This window comes from Cyprinus carpio, chromosome A17 (assembly GCF_018340385.1).
Source record: "Cyprinus carpio isolate SPL01 chromosome A17, ASM1834038v1, whole genome shotgun sequence".
In the NCBI taxonomy this organism is placed as follows: domain Eukaryota; kingdom Metazoa; phylum Chordata; class Actinopteri; order Cypriniformes; family Cyprinidae; genus Cyprinus; species Cyprinus carpio.
The window spans coordinates 9,049,562-9,072,428 of record NC_056588.1 but is presented as its reverse complement, the minus strand read 5'-3'; the positions used below and the strand labels follow the sequence as shown (position 1 = coordinate 9,072,428).

Below are 22,867 nucleotides of genomic sequence, written 5' to 3'. Positions count from 1 at the left end.
TTTTTTTAACCAATAACTTTTTTTAGTGTCATAATAAATGCATTAAATAAGGTTACAGGGGGGTTGAATGCCCATCTAAATAATAAAATATTTCTAATAATGTGTTTTCTTTGACATAGACTTAACCAAAATAATTTTATAATCTTCATATATACCATCATTCATTCGAAAAAAAATTCACTATTTTAATGGCAGTGGAAACAAAGAGCATGCTCCTTCCGCTGCATTAATTGTTGGGTTACGGTCACGTGAGAGGAAACTCGCTGGAAAAACTTAGGGTCCACGTGTCCCGTCAAAACAACACCTCTACAATGAAATCCCATCAGAATGAACAGGTTGGGTTTTATGATTAATATAATTACAGAATTCATGACAACAGCTTCATATGCATGGACTCGGATACTTATGTTTTTATTTGTTTGATCATCGTGCTGTCGTGTTGACGCAAACGAGGCTGTTTTGGGCGTAATTCTTCTCTAACGTGTGCATTTATATTTTAAACTTTTAAAATACAGTTTATTGAATCCCGTCGTCGTTTGACATGCACACTATGTGTTTGGTTATTTTGATATGGACGGGGGTGCGATGGTTTTGCTGCTCGATAGTTATTAGATTCTTAGCGCATCTGCTAAATTACACCGAAACAGAAGAAATCTAAGACTTATTTGTTAAAACGTGACAAGACCACTTATTGTCTATAATGGCACTGAGGCAGACATGTTTCAAGTCACCCAGCGGGCTGAGCAGGTTTGGTCTGTACGGAAGTCTCTGTAGGACAAATTTGATGTTGCCAGATCTTTTTAAACAATTCGCTCTATTTACTTTGTAATGCAACTTTTCTACATGAAAAAAGCGTGCAGCGCCCTCTGGCGCTACTCTTCATGTTAGTAAGTCATGCTGCACACAGATGTAAGAAAAAATATTCAAGATTACATGTTACAAATGATCTGGCAACCCTACACTACACTGAACGAGAGAGGGCGCTACGGCTCGTGTGATTGGCCGTTGGCGGAACAGAGCGGTGTGTGATTGGCTGTTGCAGCGTCGGAGAGGGCTGAGCGCTGTGTGTGATTGGTTGAGCGCAGGGACGGAGGCGGGGAAAGGCTAAGCTGATCAGCTGGTCTCTGCAGAGATATCTGACTCCTGCGAAACAATGTAACGTTAGAGAGAAAAGTGCTCAATGTCACAATCGCCGGGAGGAGAAACACCGGATCACACACACCGTCGCGGAGCAACCTGATCCAGCACATCTGCAAGATCTTTTATGAGTATTACCGCCTGATTCAGCGAGGATACCCGCGGGACTGCGGTATAATATCTCCAGTCTCATCTGTGTGTGTTTACCTGTGCTGTTTCACGTTTCAGTGATGCGAAAGCGAAAAGGCAGCGCAGACCATGACAGCTCGTTCACGGGTACACTACTGGAAGACCGCTCCGATCTAAAGCAGTGCCACAGAAAGACAGACGCTGCTTCTGATCCGGGAGGTGCAGGGACAGCGATGGGGAGACGCTACAGGAGGTGAGACTGACAGCTGCTGGTGCACATGTGCTCTGATGTTTCTGCTCTGTATCTGTTTTTACCAGTGGAAAGCTTACTCAAAACTCTCAACCCGTACAGACCCCAGTATTAAAAAAGAATCTTGCCGTGTAGTAACTTTTTTATTAGCAGTTCTACATTTGTTCAAAATTAGTTAATAGTTAAAAATGACAGGAAACTGTTTTACCTGCAGATTACATGATGTATATCTTCTCCACTGGCTCCTGGTTAAAAACCCTGATTCTGTGTTGATTTTAAGCTATGCGTTTTCAGCATTATCTTATGTATTTTCAGCACCAAAGTCCAGTTTGATGCTTGTTAATATGATATTACATGCACTATTGTCAGTCCACTCAAATCTTAGTTGGCTTTAAACTCTTCTGAGACTTGAAGCCACATAGATTATTCTCTATGATTGAATCAGAGTCCCACATGACTCTCTTGAGACGCTAAGCAGTATTTAGGCTGTCCTGCCACAAAACCAGATCAGCAACTTCTGGGTGGGGTGTGAAGTGATTGTTTCATAAGTATGGCAGTGTTATATGGCAGATGCTTGTAAGTCCTGGGATATTTGTGCAAAGTTTAAAAACTATCTTTAGGCAAAATAAGGTTTTTGTGGCTTTTAGTTGACATCTTTTAGCTTTAAGGTCTGTATGCTGAATGCTACTGTACTCCTAAAAGTTGAGAAAATGCAGATTATTTATTTATAGTCTAAATAAATATTATTTATTTAATTTATTTATATTATTATATATATAATTACTTATTTTAATGTGACAAGACTATTAATATGTCTTGTCTAAACTTCTTGTTTCAGTAATAAGAATTATCAACACAAGAATGCCAACATTCTTTAGGTCTGATCTGCTTGTAGGGAGTGCACAAGCAGTTTTTTCAGACATCGTTCTCTGTAAATCAAATTCTAGTTCAGACGGCAAAGCTTGAAATTTGGTTTTACATTACCATTGCATATAAATTTGAGGCACAATTGTGGCACAAGTATTGTGCTCTTTGAAAAGTTATTTCTGTTTTTTTTTTTTTGTCACTAATCACAATCTTCACCATTTTTTTTAAATTGCATTGACCTTGTACATGGTAGCTCTTTTGCTTCAAATAGAGTATTCTGTCGAGTGGAAGAACCTGGAAAGCCAGATTTTGAGCGCATCATAGGTCCCATACACACAGGAGAGTTATTTTACTAATGCATGGTTAAATGTTTCAGTGGATGCAAGGTGATTTCCTCAAAGCAGAGCTGAGACATACAGTTCATGTTTTTCTGCTAAATTTAAAATAATGTAAGATTGCATCACTGTAGGAGGATGCATGGTGGGAATAGTCGTGTTCAGCTGTTGTCTAGGCATATCTCTGCACATGACTCAGATTATCAGGCACAATATTAGGCCTTATGTGCAAAGGTTCTAGAAATTTCTCCTGATGGTTTGGTCTTGTGATGGCTGAGTTTAAACAGTAAAAAAATTAAGGAGTAGGCCTGTGTGTAGTGATGTCATTCTTCTCAGCCAGGACTTGCTCTGCAGATCAAAGTGAGAGGAAGATGAATGTTCTGGTCCAGCAATGTGGTGGTAAAATATTGTACACTCAGTAAAGAAACAAATATTATTACCAGGACATGTTGCCAGTTGGGATCCTGGAGGATTTCCCACAGATCAGAGCTACTCAGCTGGTGCGTTGCAACCCCAAAATGCTTTTAAGATAACAGGATTGTATTAGGTTTCATGGTTGCCACGTCACATGAAAATACTAACTGGTTTTGAGTGAATTGCCTGTGACCTTTGATCCTGGAGGTCAGTTAGAGACCTGTGCCTCATGTTTGCTAATGTTTTATTGTTTCACTACTATTCAAAAGAATTTGGGGCATTAATTAAAAAAAAAAAAAAAAAATTATTGAAAAATTATATTTTTTTAAGCAAGGACGCATTAAGTTGATCAAAAGTGATAGGAAAGGCACTTATAATGTCACAGAAGATTTTTGTTTCAAATAAATGCAGTTCTTTTAAACTTTCCATTAATTAAATAATCCTGAAAACAAAATGTATCACAGCTTTCCACAAAAAAACAAACAAACAAAAAAAAAAAACAGCAAAACATAACTTAACCAAAGGATCATGTGATACTATAGACTGGATTAATGGCTGCTGAAAATTCAGCTTTTGACAAAGGAATAATTTACATTTTAAAATGTATGCAAATAGAAAACAATTATTTTTAAATTGTAATATTTGAATATATTTTTGATCAGATAAATGCATCCTTATTGAGCCTATGAGACTTCTTTTTAAAGGGGTCATATGATGCGATTTCAAGTTTTTGCAAAAGTTGCAAAGACTGTAAAGTATCTGTAAAGTATCAAATCCAAAGAGATATTCTTTATAAAAGTTAACACTCCTCCAGATGTTCACGCAAAGAAAGAAGGCGTACCTTTTATTCTCGTTGTAGTATTGTTGTTGCCGCTGCCGCCATGTCGTATAGACGCTGTGTGTTTCACTGTGAAAGAGAAACTACTTTGTTTGTCCTTCCAAAAGAGGACCATATCCGCTCCATCATGCCTGGAGCTGATCTGTGCTGGTCACTGAGGAAATACATCAGCTTTGCACTGTGGATCGCAGAATCGGCTTTCAACGTGGACGAAGCGGCGTCCAGCCCGGGGTCGTCACATGTGGTTGCTGCAAGACCAAGGTACGCTCCTTTGTAGAATCCGCCTGCCGCACCGTTTTCAAGCTGCCCGCCTCTGCTCACTCAAGCTGGCCGTGGCTCATTCTAGACTGCGGCTCACTCTAGACCTCCGGCCTCTTCTCACTCAAGGCCGCAGTGTGTGATGCGGTTTCATTGAGAAAGCGGAACTACTTTGTTTTGTCCTTCCAAAAGAAGACACAACTAGAAATCATGTTTATATCATGTTTATAATGGGTTTTATGTTTATGTCTCGTCGTGCTGGCCGAACAAGGCATCACAATATGTTAAGAGGCGTAACATTTCCGTCACACACAGGCATTCGGCCAATCACAACACGCTGGATAGCTGGCCAATCACAGCACACCTTGCTTTTCAGAGCGATGAGCCTTGTGAAAATCGACGCGTTTCAGAAGGCGGGGCATAGAGGAGAAACAGTAATGTACAGTATGTGGAAAATAATGTTTTTTTTTTTTTTAACCTTAAACCACATAAACACATTTCATTACACCAAATACACAAAATAATGTTATTTTTAGCAGCAACATATGACCCCTTTAATAAATGAGCTTGTGATGTTATATGGTCTAATTAATCTGATTCATAGTGTGATTTAGCTGTATGTGGAAACACTTACAGCTCTTAACTTCAATAATGTTACAAACAATGATGTTATGAAAGATTCCAGCATAACAAACCTGGAAAATGTCCTGTTTTAAAAGATGTTGTTTGCCAAATTAGCATGAAACACTAGCAGGAAATGCTAATGTAAAGTTCTACCATCACATCTCATTTGAACTGAAATGCTACTCTACTGTTGCACTGTATCTGATGGCACAGTAATCGGACTCTCCTCCGGTGCTGTATGGGTCTGGGGTATTGGTTGCTGGAGCCGGTCATGTGTCCGACACAAGAGCTGCCGCTGGTTAGTCTGCTTGCAGTGACCTTTGTGTGGCAGGCCGGGTTCAAGGTTAAAAGGGTAGATTTCAGGATCACAGGATCTATGAAATTAAATTTTTTTTTTCTTTTTTTTTTTCTCAACTCGATCTTCCAGCGAAATGACAGAATTCTATCTCTCTTCTCTCTCCACCTTATATTTTTTATTTCCAATAAACCGTTTTATCTGAATGTGACAATATGGAAGAAAAGATCTGTTGTTATTTCTGTTCCATCATGATTTTAAAAGCTAAAACACTGAAAAAGTCACAAAACGTCAGTTTTGATTTCATGGGGTCTTTTAAAATAAGTTTCTTGGTTGCATTGCCTTGTTCGTAAAGACATTCTTCTAAAGGAGGGGTGGACTAGACTTCAGCCTAAATAATGAACCCCTGCCTCCCTCTAAACCAAGTCAGTTATTCACTCTGCACATTTCAACCTGAAATTCTGGTCTGTTCTTGCATCCTGGAAACAGGAGCTCTAGATCAAACATAGGCCCAAGAGGCATCCTAATGTTGAGAAATTGGTGTCTTATTTTAGCTCTTGTGAAGTGTGCCAGGTTTGATAAGAAAAACAAAAAGAAGTCTTGACAGAATGTCATCCTCTGAAATCTTTTTTTAAATTTCAAACAAATCTTGAAAATGACTTCTCTGAGAAACAAGTTAAGGGTGTGTTAATGTATCTAATAACCACTAGGCCTAGTTCAGTCAGTTTTGTCTTCTTTTTTGCTTTAGTTCGCATGATAAGTGTGCTGTGATTTAGCTGTTACACAGTTTGCACCCACTCAGAGAAGATTTCAGTGCACACAGAAAAAAAAAGAAAAAAAAAAAAAACCTTTTTCAAAATCCCTACATTAGGTGAAGCTGAAACCAACCTTTAAAAGCTTCTTTAAGGTCGACTAGACATTGAGGCAGCCACCCATTTGCTAATATATGTAGTTTTGCACCTCCTTAAACTGGGTTGGTCAAATAGCGGTGGTGGTCCTTCCTGAGGCCGTTTAAAGGAGCCTAATCTTGGGTCAAACAGAGCCATAACTAATTCTGGCATCTCTGTCAAAACTTCTCTTCCAAGCTCCACTGAACGGTCAGAGACACTCATTGGGGCGAGTGAAAGAAGAGAAGAGTGAAAGGGAAGACGAAAGGAGTGAGGGAGGAAGTAGAGAGCCTTAGATGTAGCTCTTGTCTATCTCTTGTTCAGCCTTAGGAGTGCAACATCTACAGTTTCACATATCCTTCGTATATGTGTTTTGCCTTATCTCATCCCATTTGCATTATCGTTACGTAGTTCATTGCAAGGGCTGACTGTGTGGCATGCAATTCCGCATCAGCTGTTGTTTAAAGACAACAGGAAATCAAAACTGACCCATTTACTTCCTTAAAAAAGTCCTGGTTCTTGTTTGCGAACATTATTTTAAACTTTAAGTTGTTTTCAGTTTCAGGTGTTGTTATAGGAATGCTCACGCCTTGATGCATTTATTCCAAGAATCCAAAGTATTCAGTAAGAGGGGAATTATCACCGTAAAGCTAGTTTCCTCTGTAAATACGTCACATTACCGAAGAATGCCATTTCATTTTGTCTAATAGGGGAAGCTAACAGATAACTTCCTGTATTATGTTACCAGAAGACTTTGTTTTTTTGCTGTGCTAAAAGCAGGAAGCATCCTCTTCCTACCCCAAGCTGTGTTACCAGACCTTGGTTTCTCAATGTCACCTCAGTATCTCTCAGAGAGTCCGGTCGGTCAGACCTGTCATAACCTATTACATGTAGCTGTAGCTGCAGGTTTTTTAAAGTGCTCCACTTTTCTCTGCTTCTACTGCTTTTTTTACATATTCATTCTGCACAGATTTAAAGTCTGTCCAAGTCTCATGTCTAGTCCTTTTTTTATATATCTGTTCTGAAAATCTGACATTTTTTGAACTAAAGACAGTTTTGTGTTTTGGGGTGCGTTGGGGAATGTCTGGTTTACAGTACATCATTAAGAAAAGCTATCTTTATGGGCAAACGTTTCGACCTCCTTGTGGTGGCTTTGAATTCCAATGGAAAATGGATATATGTTTAGACATAGGTCAGATGTCCAGATATTGGATATGTATCTGATTCACTGTAAAACCACAATTGGAAGTGGCTCAGAATGGATGTAAAAAAATCTGATCTTTGTGTTGACACGTGTGGAACAATATAGTGTTTCTATGTAATTATTTGTTAGCATTTGAACTACTTATCTGTTAGCATTATGCACTATAATGTAAAAACTATATATGTTTATAACTCCCTCCACTTTGAATGCTAATTGATCATGGTCACTGATACAGCTAGTATTTGGCAGTCAGTGCTCTACAGCCATATCAGGATATTTGGGACATTGATCTGGGCAGGTGCAGATGAGATGTCTAAAAGCATATCCTATGCCAACGTCTGCCACTTAGGGAGCTGTTGTCTGGTACCCCCAGACATGAGGCAAGCCTTTGGCGTCGGATAGAGAAGGAAGAGAAAAAAAGTTTTCCTGAGACCTTTTCAAACTGACTTCTTAAGAATCTAGAGGAAGTGATCTAACTTGCTTTCAAGGTCACAGTTTGAGGTTGGAGGAGGGGATAAGCTGGTTTGATTTGAGCTTAGAAGATACGTTTGAATCTGAAGCCCATGAGATCCGTCAAAAACAAGTCAGCCTACAGAACTCAGCCAGGATTTCTTTCTTCTTTGGAATACAAAAGAAGATAAATTGAAAAATGTCTCAGTATTTTTTTTTTGTCCATACAGAGAAAATCCAGGATCCAATAGTGCTGTATTGTAGAATGGGTATGAAATTTTGTTTGGGTTGTTTCTTGCACACTTCAGTGTTCTTGTGTAGTTTATTTAATCCTAAAGTAGGCTTATCGTTCGGTACAGCAGGATCTAAGTGCCTGTCAGCTCTGGTAATACACAGAATTATACATCTGTTCTTTGCCAAATACAGTGACCTGAAAATGACCCAATCATTTATTCATGTAGAATCTGACGTGCATTTAGGGTCTCACTTTTCCTGCATGCTTAATGCCATGTATATACAATTACACTAAATTGGCTAAATAATAGTGAAACAACTGCTTAGTTTTATTTTTTGAGCATTGCTGATGTCACAGTAGATTTCAGACTGACCAAATAAATGTGGAAAGGGAGGAGCTCTCTATTATAAATCCTCAATTAATAACTAATGGGTTATTAGGTTACTGGGTTTGAAGAGTTTGATGTCTTCATAAATAAAGTGCTGCTGACTGCTGCCAATCTGCGACTTCTGAATAAACTCACTAGTGGCTCATCTCTATTTTAAGATGTATACATTTGACTTGGTGATTTCAGAGTGTGAAGTGTTGTGGTGTATGAGTGTTGGGGTGTGTAGGAGTAGTGTGTTGGAGGTTATCATTTTGAGAGAGTTGCATCCTGTCAAACGGAGAGACTGACACACTCACACGCAAACTGAAGTAAATTGCTAAAGCGGTGCACTAAAACTGTCAAATTACAGATCAATAAGCAGTTAAAAAAAAGATCAATGCAGGGATTCATGATACATGTTATGCTCTCTCTCTCTCTCTCTCTCTATCTCTATCTATATATATATATATATATATATATATATATATATATATATATATATATAAAACTGTCAAATTACAGATCAATAAGCAGTTAAAAAAAAGATCAATGCAGGGATTCATGATACATGTTATGCTCTCTCTCTCTCTCTCTCTCTCTCTCTCTCTCTCTATATATATATATATATATATATATATATATATAAAATATATAATATACAAAAATGTAGAAAATACTGAGATATATACCGTATATTGCGATTCAGACAAAAAATACAGATATATTAATTTTTGCTCATATCGCCCAGCCCTATTCCAAGAGAATTATATGCATTATATATACATGACACTTAATTAAAGCTTTTTGTTATCCAATCTGTAAAATATATTTCTGTTTATATTTTTGGCCAAGATTTTCAGCCTATTTTCTCTCATTCCTTGCTGTCTTTTTGCTCAGTGCACTACTCAGAAACACTCTGTCCAGTGCAGTCTGGACTCCTGATGCCCAGACAGCCGTAATAATGCCCATATGGCACTGGCTCAGCATGACTTAACATATTAGTGTTACCCTGAAGGTGTTGAAGCTCTGGTTCGGATGTTCTGTGCAGACATGCACCTGCAAAAATGGTGTGTACAAGCACAGAACTGCATCTTATAACCTAACCAGCCATATAGACAAATAAATGGCTAGTTCTAATGGATACTATTGTGTATATAATCAATAACATCCAGAAAGTTTATACACATGGACACACACACTAACAGCTCATTGGCAGTATTTGTGCAAGCACTGCACAGTCTCAGTGCAGCCTTTGTGTGCTGTATTTAGCTCTGCTGTTGCACAATAGTCTTGCTCTCCCTCTTTATCACAGTCACCTTGCACTCACACGCACCACATGAACACACACACACTCAGATCAAACCTTCTGTGACTCACTGCCAAGTGACCACACCATCTTATCTCTGCAGGGAACACAAGATCAGCTGCCTGCTGCATTAATCACCTGGAATAAGTATAATGCAGTTAGAGCTGTGGCTTATTGGTTATTTGCATGCCGATGACACATTGATATGTGGCTTTGAGTTCTCCAATATCTTCTTCCATCATTTCCTGTCATCCTTTCCATAAATGCAGAAAAAATTGATTCTTTTATTCAGTTTGTTCCAATTTGTTTACATTATAAATTGAAATTCTAAACTGTCTTTGTTCTTCATACTAGTTAGTCGAGTACAGAGGAAAGGTCGTATAGATGTTAGATGCCATGGTGGAATTGATCCAGGGTCAGCCGGATCAAACCGGATGCTCAGCCACTTCCTGGATTACTGCTTTTTCTCTTTTTTCACCCTGTCTGGGACATTCTCTCTCTTCTACGTGTCCTGTCTTTGCTGACTCTCTCTCAATTCTGCATTATTAATAGTTAAAGGAATATCCTCAAGGTTTCATATGACTGCATCTTTATGTATGCATTTACTGTGAAGAAACTAAAATGTATACAGTATATACAGTGCTGTTCAAAAATCTGAGTTCTTTAAAAAAAAATTTTTGAAAGAAGTCTCTTATGCTCAACAAGGATGCATTTATTTGATTAAAATATAGTAAAAACTGTAATATTATAAAATATTACAATCAACTTTTGCCTCTTTTAGTATATTTTTAAATTCAATTACTCCAATCTTCAGTGTCACATGATCCTTAAGAAATCATTTTAATATGCTAATTTGGTGCTGCTTTATATTTTTGTGGAAACCATAATACAGTTTTACATATATGATGTGCATGAGAGAGCTTGCATGTGCATACCTCTGTGTGTGTGTGTGTGTGTGTGTGTGTGTGTGTGTGTGTGTGTGTGTGTGTTAGTATTTGAGTGTTTAAGTAATCCCCTGGTCATGAGTTAGGTAGGAAAATTCCTTACAGAGTTTAAGGAAATGAAACAAGCTCGATAAAGCAGCTTTTCACCACAAAGTCACACTTTCATTTGTATATTAGGCACACAAACACATACAGTAGAGCTCAGGGCAGTAAGTCAGACAGGGTGAGTTCGTTCCTCCAAGTGATCTCTGTAATCTCCGTAATTTTAATCATAACACTTTATACTTCCCGGCACAATTTAGAGGTCACTGCTGGCCACAAAGATGCTTACTGTCTGACCTCTAAGTGTGAGGGAGACCAAGAGAGGACAGGCCATGTTATGAGGATCGTTAACCCTTCTGTTCAAAAGAGAAAAGTATGTCTGAAAACATTCCTAAAATTTTGTTCACATCTTATACTTACACCACAATCCTTTCATGTAATTTTTCATTTTTTATTTAAAAAAACATCATTTAATATTACCTCAATATATGCTGCAACTGTCCAAAGTGTTTCAGCCAATTAAATTTGAGAGAATGTTGTTCTTAACCAATCATCGCAGGTCTTGTTGAATAGGACAAATACAAATACTATATTTATTACTTTATTTATTATATGTGTGTTAAAGGAAAGAGTGTTTAATGTAATCCGTTCTTCTGTCTCTGTCTGCAGGGGTGGTTTGATGTGGAGGCTGAGGAAGCTACTGATCTGTGTGCTGGGAATCTACATCGCCATCCCTGTTATCATCAAAGTCTGTCCATCAATACAAGCAAAATTAGTATTTTTAAACTTTGGTGAGTATTTTCAACCAGTCTTTCTTTAACTTCAGGGAATGTTTTGGCCAAACCGTGTGTAAACATTGATATTTAGGCCAGAGTTTTTAAAGGTTATTTGAGCTTTTTAGACATAATTTTGTTGTCTTTGGCAAGTGTATTGGTCAGTCTTTGTCAACTTTGGTATTTATGTCAGTTTTTTAGCACTTTGAGCATTTAGTCTAGTCTTTGTGAACATTTGTGAGTTCTTTGTAAATATTTGTGAGTATTTAGGCCTGTCTTTGTAAACTTTTTATTTATTTACATTTTTAGAGTGTCTTGAGTATCTAGCCTGTCCTGTTTTACCCTTTATATTTAGACCAGTCATTGTCCATTTGCATTTTGTTTATTCAAGCTAAACTGCCATTAGGGCTGTGCAAAAAATCGAATGCGATTTTCATGCGCATCTCATCAGTAAAGACGCTCCTGTAATTAGTAGTATATCTCCAGCATGTGCGTTAAGATCAGGGTTGCCAGGTTTTCACAACAAATCCTGCCCAGTTGCTTCTCAAAACTAGTCCAAAACTAGCCCAATTGCATTTCCAGGAGGTTCCCCGATAAAAATTGCATCCCAGGGTTAAAATATACGTTTTTTGGCAGGGTTGCCTTGTTTAGATTCACATTTTAGGGGCTAAATATCACGTTATTGGTATTGGGGTCGCTTCAACCCGCGGACATGAAAAACAACCGCAGACTTGGCAACACTCGTTCAGGTGGAGCGGCATTTACTACACAGAGCCGTAGTCCACCGACAAGCTACACAAAATCGCTTTCAAAATCGACAAAGAATCGCCTGCGATTTTAAAATCTATTTTGTGTAGATTGTCAGTGAATTATGGCTCTGTGTAGTAAATGCCAACCAGTGTTGCCAAGTCTGTGGTTGTTTTTCATGCTCGCGGGTTGAAGCGACCCCAATACCAATAACGTGATATTTAGCCCCTAAAATGTGAATATTACCAAGGCAACCCTGCCAAAAACGTGTATTTTTATTGACCGGAACGAAACGCGATTGGACTAGTTTTGAGAAGCAATTGGGCAGGTTTTGTTTTGAAAACCTTGCAATCCTGATCTGAACGCACGTGCTGGAGATATACTACTAATCACAGGAGCGCCTTTACTGAGGAGATGCGCATGAAAATCGCATTTGATTTTTTGCACAGCCCTAACTGCCATGTAAGTTGTCATTATTTTGGATGCTACATTCGTTTCTGTTGATTTTAAAATTTAATATGGTAATATGGGTCAGTCTCCATAATTTTATGCTGCTGCGTATGTAGTGAAAGGACAAGCTTAGGGCATTAAGCCTCAAGGGGAATGTAGTATCCAAGGAGATTGTTACACTGCATTTTCCCCTGTGAAACATTCAGCATGCTCAGAACAACTCTTAAAAAAACATTGTCACGCACGCTTTTGTAGTCACTTTTGATCAATATAAAGACCCACAATCTCTAATTTGTTTTTAATTACTGATGCCTCAGCACCTGTTTTGCAACATATGTCTTTTGTTTAAAGTGATGTCCATCACAGAACAGAATCTGCTGGATCTCATGCCATTTAATAAGACATTTTGAAACACTGGAGTTTGAATCCATAGTCAGCCTTTTGCTGAAACGACCAAACAAAGATATCATTCATCCATCAATCCAGATAAATGCCTACACTGTTTGCTGTCTCACTTCAACAGCCTCTCACACACGTCTCTCAGTCTAATCAAATAATTCCTATGTCACATCATAGTTTCATTTCTCTGCTATTAGTCACGTTCTGTTGTGTTTTGGGCTGATGTTAGCATTATCAGTGTCAGCAGTGATTACACCGCTTCTGTCAGCTGATGTGTTTCTTCACACTTTGTTCTGCTACTGTTTGCATTCTGAGCTAATAATGCACAGAAAGTGTGTAAAAGTGTAACCGTAAGCATCCCTGTGTCTGCTTTACTCAGAGAAAAATCTGTGACTAAGGTCGGTGAACTTAGTCAAGTCATCAGTCTCAGCTTATGGCACACTTTCAGTTCTTAAGTGGCAAACTAGTTTCTTGAAGCAAAAACAGTCATAATTCAAATTTACATGACTGTTTTCCATTCTCAGTCCAAACATGGCAGTTTGAGGAATTGCAAAAACTTCTGTATGAAATTATTAAACCAGCATAACATTATTTTTAAATGTTCAATAACACTTTTTTTATGCTGTCAAAATGCATCTGTATTGAAGAGACTAAAAAAATCTCACCCATCTTAAAATATCTTTAAAAATTATATATATCAATATCCTGTTTGACTCAGAAATACATTGGATTCAGTTTCATGTTGACTATTTTCTATGTCTCTCTCTTTCAGTGCGAGTGCCATATTTTATAGATCTGAAGAGACCACAGGATCAGGGCTTGAATCACACTCGCAACTTCTACCTGCAGCCCGAGGAGGGAATCAACATTGGAGTGTGGTGAGAGCACAGACACACACCATGGCTAAAATACAGACACAGCCTGGCCTACCTCCACCATTCATCTCTCTGCATATGCCTTTCTGTCTCTCTGTCCTCATGTTCTCGACCCTACAGCTTTCTGTCCCTCTCTATCTGCCTTATGGCCATGGCTGTCTTTCTGAAGGGCATGGAAAAAGTCCTGCACTTGTTGAAATGCAGCCTGTGGCCCAAAATGTGTAAATCTGTAGTGACAGAGGACTGCACAGGCCTGTGGCTGCTGGCCATTGGGTGTGACTGTGTGTGTTTGACTTTTATTAAGTAACAGTGGGAAAGGCCATATAAGCTTGCTGCCGCTGATGCTTTATGCAGTTTTCTGTGCATAAATAAGCTTGTCTGTGCACCGGTCAGATTCAGTATTGAATAGGAGAATCTTTGATAATAAATTCTTGGGGAAGTGAACAGGATATTTTAAGCCGTAAAAAGACTACACTACCATTCAAAACTTTGGGGTCAGTACGTTTTTTTTTCAGCAAGGATGCATTAAAGTTATCAAAAGTGACTGTAAAGCCATTTATAATGTCTATTTTAAGTAAATGCTGTTTTTTTGAAGAATCCTGGGGGGAAAAAATTATCGCAATTTCCACAAAAATATTCAACATTGCTGCTCAAGAAACTTTTCTTATTATTATCAAACCAGCACATTAGAATAATTTCTGACAGATCATTGATGCTGAAGTCTGAAGTAATGGAAATTCAGCTTTGCCATCACTGGAATAAATTACCTTTTAAAATATATTAAAATACAAACTGGTTAATTGATATTGCAGTAATATTTGACAATATTACTGTTTTTACTGTATTTTGATGAACATGAGGCTTTTTTTTCAAAAACATTTAAAAGTTTTACCAACCTCAAACTTTTGAACACTACCACATGTCATGCACTTACTGTACTCTTTTTCACCATTTCATGTGTAGGAAGCAGAAATCTACCAGCTCTTTTGTATATCCTGTCATCTCTCTCTCCATCTGTCTCTCTCAGGCACACAGTACCTTCAGTGATGTGGAGGGAGGCTCAGGCAAAAGATGCTGAATGGTATGACAAAAGCTTCCAGTCCAGTCATCCTGTCATCCTGTATCTCCATGGCAACGCTGGAACAAGGTACACCAACACTCATGGACATGAGATCAACATCACTTTATAAAACCAACTCGGTGTCAGAAACGATTCAGTGTGAGTTAAGACTGCAATGCACTACATTGCCCTGATTTATATTCTGGAAGATCAGATCTGTGGATTTGACCAAAAGTCGTGTTATGCATGATGTGCACCAACTATGATTCTGTCAAGTCATTGGAGATCAAACCTGTTTAATATTTTAAGCCAATTTTAGAAAGCGAGTCTGTTGTGTTCGGAATGATTTAACCATTAGTGTGTGATCCTCAGTCGGTTAGTGAATGGAATCCAGTTTTTATTCTGTAACCATTTACATTTTGACAAATTTGCAGTTCATCAGATGCAGTTCTCTGGTCATTTTACTTAAGTGTGTTTTTGTGTTTGTTTCAGAGGAGGGGATCACAGAGTTCAGCTGTACAAGGTAAAAGGAAAAAGAGCGCACATCCAAATGGCTAAAAGCTTTAACTCAAGTTGCTCAACCACAAAAAGTTGCATAAAAAAAAAAAAAAATAAAAACACAGCTCAAATTTCACCACAGGTGACGTCTCGAGCCTAAAAGCTCTTCATCAGACAATGAACAAATACACAGCTCAGCCCTCATATACAGCAAAAACCTAAATCACATGATCACCCACATGACAAACCACAAAAAAACACACACAAGGGCAATCAACAAATCACATCACATAATGGCAATAAACATATTGTGTAAAAGTGAAAACAACAATTGACTAAAAACACCATATACAAATCAAGAAATACCTGACTGCAAAAAAAAAAAAAACATAAATAAACAATATCTTATATGAAAATCATCCAAAAAATACCTAATTGCAAAAAAACTAAAATTACCAACACCAAGACAAAATATAATATCAAATATAGTGTAATAAATCCAGACATATAGATCAATGTCATAATTAGAGAAAAGGATGAATATCAAACTCTTCGTTAAGAGCGTTGGGTGATAAAGTGTAAATCCAATATGCTTCCCATTTTAAAAGCAAGTTATTAATATCACCAGCTCTTCGAGTTAATTTAACAGCTTCCATGCCAATATACTGAAGAGTCGAAATAGAATTTCTAAACTTCAAAAGTGTTGTGCTACTGGACTTCTAGGGTCATGATGCCTAATTGCGCTTCGAAGTTCAGCAATTCGAGTTTTAGGCTGTCTGCTTGTTTTACCCACTTAGCCTACATACACAACATATAAATGACGTTAGTTGTTTTACAAGAAATTGTTCCTTGAATCTTAAAACTTTTTCCTGTAGAGGGATGATTAAAAGTTTGTGTTTTATATGTAAAATTGCATTGTTGACAGCCTCCACACTTTTTGCCAAAAGTTATATTACTCAAAAAATGTGTTGGCTAATAATTAATCAAAGGATCCTGAAAAATCAACAAGTTTCCCCAAAAATATTAAGCAGCACAACTGTGTTCAATATTTATACTAATAAGAAATGTTTCTTAAGCACCAAATCAGCATATTAGAATGATTTCTGACGGATCATGTGACGCTGAAGACTGGAGTAATGGCTGCTGAAAATTCAGTTTTCCGGTTACATTTTTAAATGTATTACAGCAGAAAACTGTTATTTTTAATTGTAATGATACTTCCTGTTATTACTGTTTTTATTGTATTTGTTGTCAAATAAATGCAGCCTTGGTGAGCATAAGAAAACGTAAAAAAAAAAATCTTAGTGATACCAAAAGTTTGAACGGTAGAATATATTAAGATTTGAAAACACTGCTTGTCTTATTGTCCATTTGTCTATTTGAGTTAATGTTAGACCCTTTTTTTATATATATGCTTACTCTGCAGGTTCTTTGTTCATTAGGCTACCATGTAGTCACATTCGATTATAGAGGTATGTTAAGTGTCAATTTTAATGCATTATCCTATCATGCAATTCCGAATCCCATTCGCAGTCCTAGAGTGAAGCACCATGTGGTTTTGTCTGCTCGTGCAGGCTGGGGTGACTCTGAGGGAAGCCCTTCAGAGAAAGGCATGACATCAGATGCTCTCTTCCTCTACCAATGGATAAAGCAGCGGATTGGCCAGAAGCCCCTGTACATATGGGGTCACTCGCTCGGCACAGGGTGAGATGAACTCGCCTGAGCCACCTGAAAGAACACTGTTGATGGTGCTCCTTTCTCTAGATGTTGATATTCTAGTTCTTGGAATAACATTTTAGCTTCCCTTTGATGTAAAGGAATTGATTGTGTAACTCCCTGTGGCATTTTTGAACTGCTGCTGATGCTGTACATTCCTGTTTTTCCAGAGTGGCCACTAACCTAGTGAGACGGCTCTGTGACAGGGGTACGTGAACATACATTCATGCATTTGTGTTTCCTTGGACTGAAACAAATAGTAGCCTGCAGTGTGAAACTACAAACCAAGCAGAAACTTCCAACTTTATTCTTCAATGGCAAGCAGCCATTTACAAATATAAATGGTTTTTAAACTTACTTTTCAGAAATAGACAAGCTTTCATAAGCACTGACTTTAGTGGATTAAGACTGAACTTATTTAATTGCCAAGCACTTCCAATAAGTCTTTAAGTTACATAAGCCCGTACTATTTTAAACATGAAGGAATGATGCAGACTTCCTTCCGTTTTGCTTGCAGGAACGCCCCCAGACTCCCTAATTTTAGAGTCACCTTTTACCAATATCAGAGAGGAAGCTAAGAGCCATCCCTTCTCTATGGTGAGAAGCCAACTTCCTGCTCAATCTAAAGGTATCACATACTGCCTTTGTGCAACAAATAAACATAACTAACCTTGAACATTTATATGTTAATTTGAACAGGTTTACAGATATCTACCAGGCTTTGACTGGTTCTTCCTGGATTCTATAGCTGCAAATGACATTCGCTTTGCCAGTGACGAGAAGTAGGTTCTTCTATAGTCTTATATTTGATCCATTTCTTTGTAAGTGTATGTGTTTATCTACAAAGACCGTGTTCCGTGTTTAAATAGCACAGTGTCCTTGCAGCTGTGTTGAGATAATCATCTCAGGTCTCTATTCTGTAGCATTTTCACATGCTAGAGTCTTTGTCTTCCTCTGAGAGCTTGCTTTAGAAACATATTTGATGTACATGTGCATAAATAAACCACTTTAGTATTCAGCGGCATGTGGGCATTGATTCTTGAGTCATAGATGAAGTGATCATGTAATTCATTACACAAACCTCCAGTGCAAGGTCCCAGAGACTATTAAAAACAGACCTGTGTCCTGAATCCCTATAAGGGAGTACTTATTTGGAGTTTTTGAGTATCTCAAACTACTGAATTGTATCTGTTTGTGTCTTAGTGTCAACCACATATCCTGTCCGGTTCTGATCCTGCATGCAGAAGATGACACTGTTGTACCCTTCCAGCTGGGCAAGAAGGTAAAACATCAGTGTCAGACAATGAGAGGGTTCATTTAAAACTGTAAAACGGATACTTCAGACTCGAAATTCTGATCGGATGAGCCATGTTCAGAGCTATTGTAAAAGCACATCATCTTACTTTTTTAAAAACACTTTTTACTTTTATCTGCCACTGTTGTCAGGCTTAGCAACACAGTTTTGCATTATAAGTGTGAGGATGTGTATTATTAAACAACCTGTTACATGTCAAACAAAATCATATATTGAAAAAGGGTACATTAAAACTGGTTCTGTTTTACAAACATTATTATGCTATATATAAAACAGAACTACAGTGCTATATCTATTTGAAGTTAAATAATTATAATAAATATATATTACAACAACAACAATAATAAAAATAATAGCTCCTAATGCATTAATAATAATAATCAATCATAATAGTTCCTAATGCATTTGTTTTTTAAAGATCTTAATTTTTTTCACAGCTGTATGATTTGGCAGCTCAGAGCAAGAGTCTGAACGGTCATAAGGTTCAGTTCATCCCATTCTCCAGCTCTCTGGGCTACAGACACAAGTTCATCTACAAGAGCCCACAGCTACCAAATATACTCAGGTGTGTACGCTTTACAAACTGCTGATATTTGTATTTTTTCCCCACTGCTTAGTGCTGACAAAAAGTTTGGCTACATTCATCTTTTTATTCTATTGGATGAGAATACAAGCTATTTTTAGGATTGTGCCAGGTGGTGTAGTTTTTACATTTTGCTCCAGGTCCCTGACAAACAGCTGTGGCGATAGTAATTCAGATTGAAGTCACTGTCTGTATGTTCCAGTTTGTGCTGATACTGAACCAACAACCCTGTCTGAATACACAGATATGGTTTTATTTGAGATGGGGCTGTTGCTATTGATCTTTCAGGGAGGCAAACCTGTACATTTCTTTAGGAAGAACACCAGAGGTCAAACATTTTGTCAACAGAACTGCTGTGATCTATTGACGTATATATGTGACCCTGGACCACAAAACCAGTCTTAAGTGTCAATTTACGAAATTAAAAATCTGGAATCTGAGAGTGCAAAAAAATTTTAATACTGAGAAAATCGTCTTTAAAGTTGTCCAAATTAATTCTTAGCAAAGCACATTAATAATCAAAAATTAAGTTTTGATATATTTACAGTAGGAAATTTACAAAATATCTTCATGGAACATGATCTTTACTTCATATCTTAATGATTTTTGGCATAAAAGAAAAATCGATAATTTTCACCCATACAATGGTTTTTTTTTTTGCAATTGCTAAAAATGTACCCCAGCGACTTAAGACTGGTTTTGTGGTCCAGGGTCACATATGTTAAATAAGATATAAAGTATTATATTTTAATTTTATCACATTTTTAAGTTTTAAATTAATTAAAAATAAATACTAACAATTTATTATTTAAATTCAGTTAAAATATAAATATTATATATACCAAAACACATCTGGACAATGAGTGCATATGTGAATTATATGAATTTGCATTGGATGACAAAATATATTGTTGAAGACTTCTTCTCAGAACTGCCTTGCTTAGACATTACTTTTAACCAGCTTGTTGCAAGGTAATTTTTACTGGATATATTTGATATAGCTATCTATAGCTATTGTTTTATAATTGGAAATAATGCCAACTTTTTTGTGAAACATTTTCTTGAAAAGTGTGCTTATTTTGTTTAATGACACAGTGACACTATAAGGGCCACTATATACATTTAATGGAATTTATATTGATTTAAATACAGATTTTTATTTAGTTCAATTGAACATTATATTTTCTATAAAATATAAAGGTTATGAAACCCAGTGGTTGAGTTTAAATAATTATTTTCGCACTTTGTTTGGAAATGAAACCTAATAGATAGTGATTTTGAGAAGTCTAAAGTGTTGTTGTTCTCTTTGTGTCTCAGTGATTTTCTCAGTGCGCCGCATCCTCACGTGTAGGCAGGATCATTTCAGCCGACTGTCCTCTCTCACACACTCTGTTTAACACACCTACACAATCTACGTGATCTGCACCATGTACTTCATGTGTACATGCACACACAAGCATGGACTGAAGATGCACCAGTTCTTTTACATTCCTTTGTTAACTTAAAACCTACGGAGGGATAAAGTCATTTGGAGAGTGACAGGGCTGGGTGATTTCTTACACCGCTTCCTGTTGCCATGGTAACAGATCTGAAGGGGCAGCTGGAGCACAAAGTATGCAAAATAATATGCAGATATGCACTGAAATAATGCTTAGGTCAACAACCCTCTTCTAAGGAGAGACGCACTGAAGTTTTAGCAATGGCACTGCGAAAACCACACAAGGATTACGGTCAAAGGGAAGAAGCAGGACAACATACTATAATGATGTCATTGTCAGTGCTTGCTGACTGCGATTCACTCCTTTTTTATGAACGTACAACAACAAACTTGTCGACAATATCATGGACCTTATTTAAAGTCTGAAATGCACTCAATGTTAACAGCGAGTTGTTTTAGGTTGAACTTGAATGATTTACAATAAAATCTTTTCTTTTTTTTCTGTCTTTATTTTTCTCCCAATTGAAATGATAATTTAAATTGCAGATTTTTATGCTGCCTTGGCATTAAAACTGTAATATTTTTATGGGATGTATTGTGTATTGTGCTTATGCTGTTGAGTTTAGTTTATACTAATGCAACTCAGCTGCAATCAGAAACTGAATGCGCTTTTGAAATGACATTTTTTAATGACTCTCTAAATCCACAGATGTTTTATTATTTTAATGCATTTGTTGATCAATACTAGTTTGCATGCCTGTTACTGGTAAAAGATTGTTGCACAGTCAAAAGATAACAAAAGTGTATGAGAAAACCTTTCCTTTTCTTGGTTATATATTTTCCTTGGTCTTTATGCACTCACTTTGCACATTCCAAAAAAATAAATGCATAAAATAAATCAAATTAATTATTACCATAATCAAAAACCTTAGTGACCAATATTAAAAGAATGACTTGATTTTTTTTTTTTCAATATTGCATTTAGTACCCAATTGATAAACTGTATTGTTCAAGAAGTCTCTTATGCTCACCAAGGCTGCTTTGTAATTGATCAGAAGTACAGTAAAAACAGTAATATTGTTAAATATTATTACTATATGTTTTGATATATATTAACTCTAATATATTTTAAAATGTAATTTATTCCTGTGATGGCAAAACTGAAATTTCAGCAGTCATTACTCCATTCTTTAGAGTCACATGATCCGAATCATTCTAATACGCTGATTTGGATCTCAAAAACATTTCTCATTATTGTCAATGTTGAAAACAGTTGTGCTGCTTAATATTTTTGTGGAAAGTGTTTTTCAGGGTCCTTTGTTTAATAGAAAGTCCAAAAGAACATTCTATTTTTTAAATAGAAATGTTTTGTGACATTTGAAGTGTATCCACTCTCAATAAAAATAAATTTAATTCAAAAAAAAAAAAAAAAAATATTTCTGACCAAAAAAAAAAAAAAAAAAAAAAAAAAAAAAAAAAACTTACTGACCCCCAAATTTAGAACCAACTTTAACAAGCCCATTCTAATTGATCCTTTTAATGTATCTTGCAATGTTTCATAATTGTGTATTTTAATTTGGTGGAATATGTGTAATGGACTTCAACATGCACAAAGTAAATGAGGCAATACTCAAGTCAAGGACTTGGATACCAAGATCCACGACTCTACAAAACATTGAGCAATAATGACACATCTTTGATTTGCTCTTACATCTTGTCATGTAAATATGATAACTATATCTTCTTCACTGTGCACTGACCATTTGATTATTCTTATCTGCATATTTAGATTTATTTTCACTGTAATACAAACCCTTTAAGACTCCAAATCTGCTTTATTGTTGCTCTGTTTGTCAGGTTGAATTTGTTTTTTTCTCAAACATTTCTGCTCAATTCTTTTTTTTTTTTTTTTTTTTTTTTTAGGGGTAATAATGTTAACAAGGTCATGTATGCATGCAAGCTTCAATCACAGATCTAGGCTCTCTGCTGATGTTATTCTCAGAAAGATATTGTATAATTGTAAGTTTTCCTCTGCCAGTGTGTGACTGATGCACTGAAAGAAAAACATCAAAAATCTCTTCATAGTTTGTGAAGTAGTTTTTTGTGAAGAACTATGTAAAAATGACGTAGAAATGATAATTTTAGCAAGATCACCAGGTCCAAGAGAAGTGCAATAATGTTATATAAAGCTGAAGGACAACCATATGTAAGACCACCCCCCACCCCCACCAAAAAAATAAATAAATTATATATACATATATAAAGCAGATCACTTATATATTCCATTGTACTAGAATGTAAAAATGGACCACAGAATATTTGGACATTACTGTTCTGAACACAGATTTAATTCTGCTGTCTTTGTTGATGTTGACCAAATTTTGCATATTTGAATTCAACACATATATATATATTTTTTTTTTTGTAATGA

General features: G+C 36.6%; 1 protein-coding gene across 2 annotated transcripts; it reads left to right on the top strand.

The window, feature by feature from the left end:
- Window positions 1-181: 181 nt before the first annotated feature.
- On the top strand, window positions 182-21,022 carry LOC109085440 (lysophosphatidylserine lipase ABHD12-like). 2 transcript variants are annotated; one of them, XM_042773915.1, is made up of 14 exons: window positions 182-335; window positions 1,366-1,519; window positions 11,252-11,373; window positions 13,724-13,829; window positions 14,854-14,973; window positions 15,379-15,409; window positions 16,811-16,856; window positions 16,959-17,088; window positions 17,271-17,308; window positions 17,618-17,697; window positions 17,800-17,882; window positions 18,304-18,382; window positions 18,853-18,980; window positions 20,316-21,022. In XM_042773915.1, exons 2-14 carry the CDS (start codon window positions 1,368-1,370, stop codon window positions 20,347-20,349), a joined length of 1,149 nt encoding a protein of 382 aa, XP_042629849.1. In that variant the 5' UTR covers window positions 182-335; window positions 1,366-1,367; the 3' UTR covers window positions 20,350-21,022. The 2 variants fall into 2 exon arrangements, with proteins under 2 accessions (XP_042629849.1, XP_042629848.1); XM_042773914.1 differs by lacking the exon at window positions 182-335 and adding an exon at window positions 1,123-1,268.
- Window positions 21,023-22,867: the final 1,845 nt, after the last annotated feature.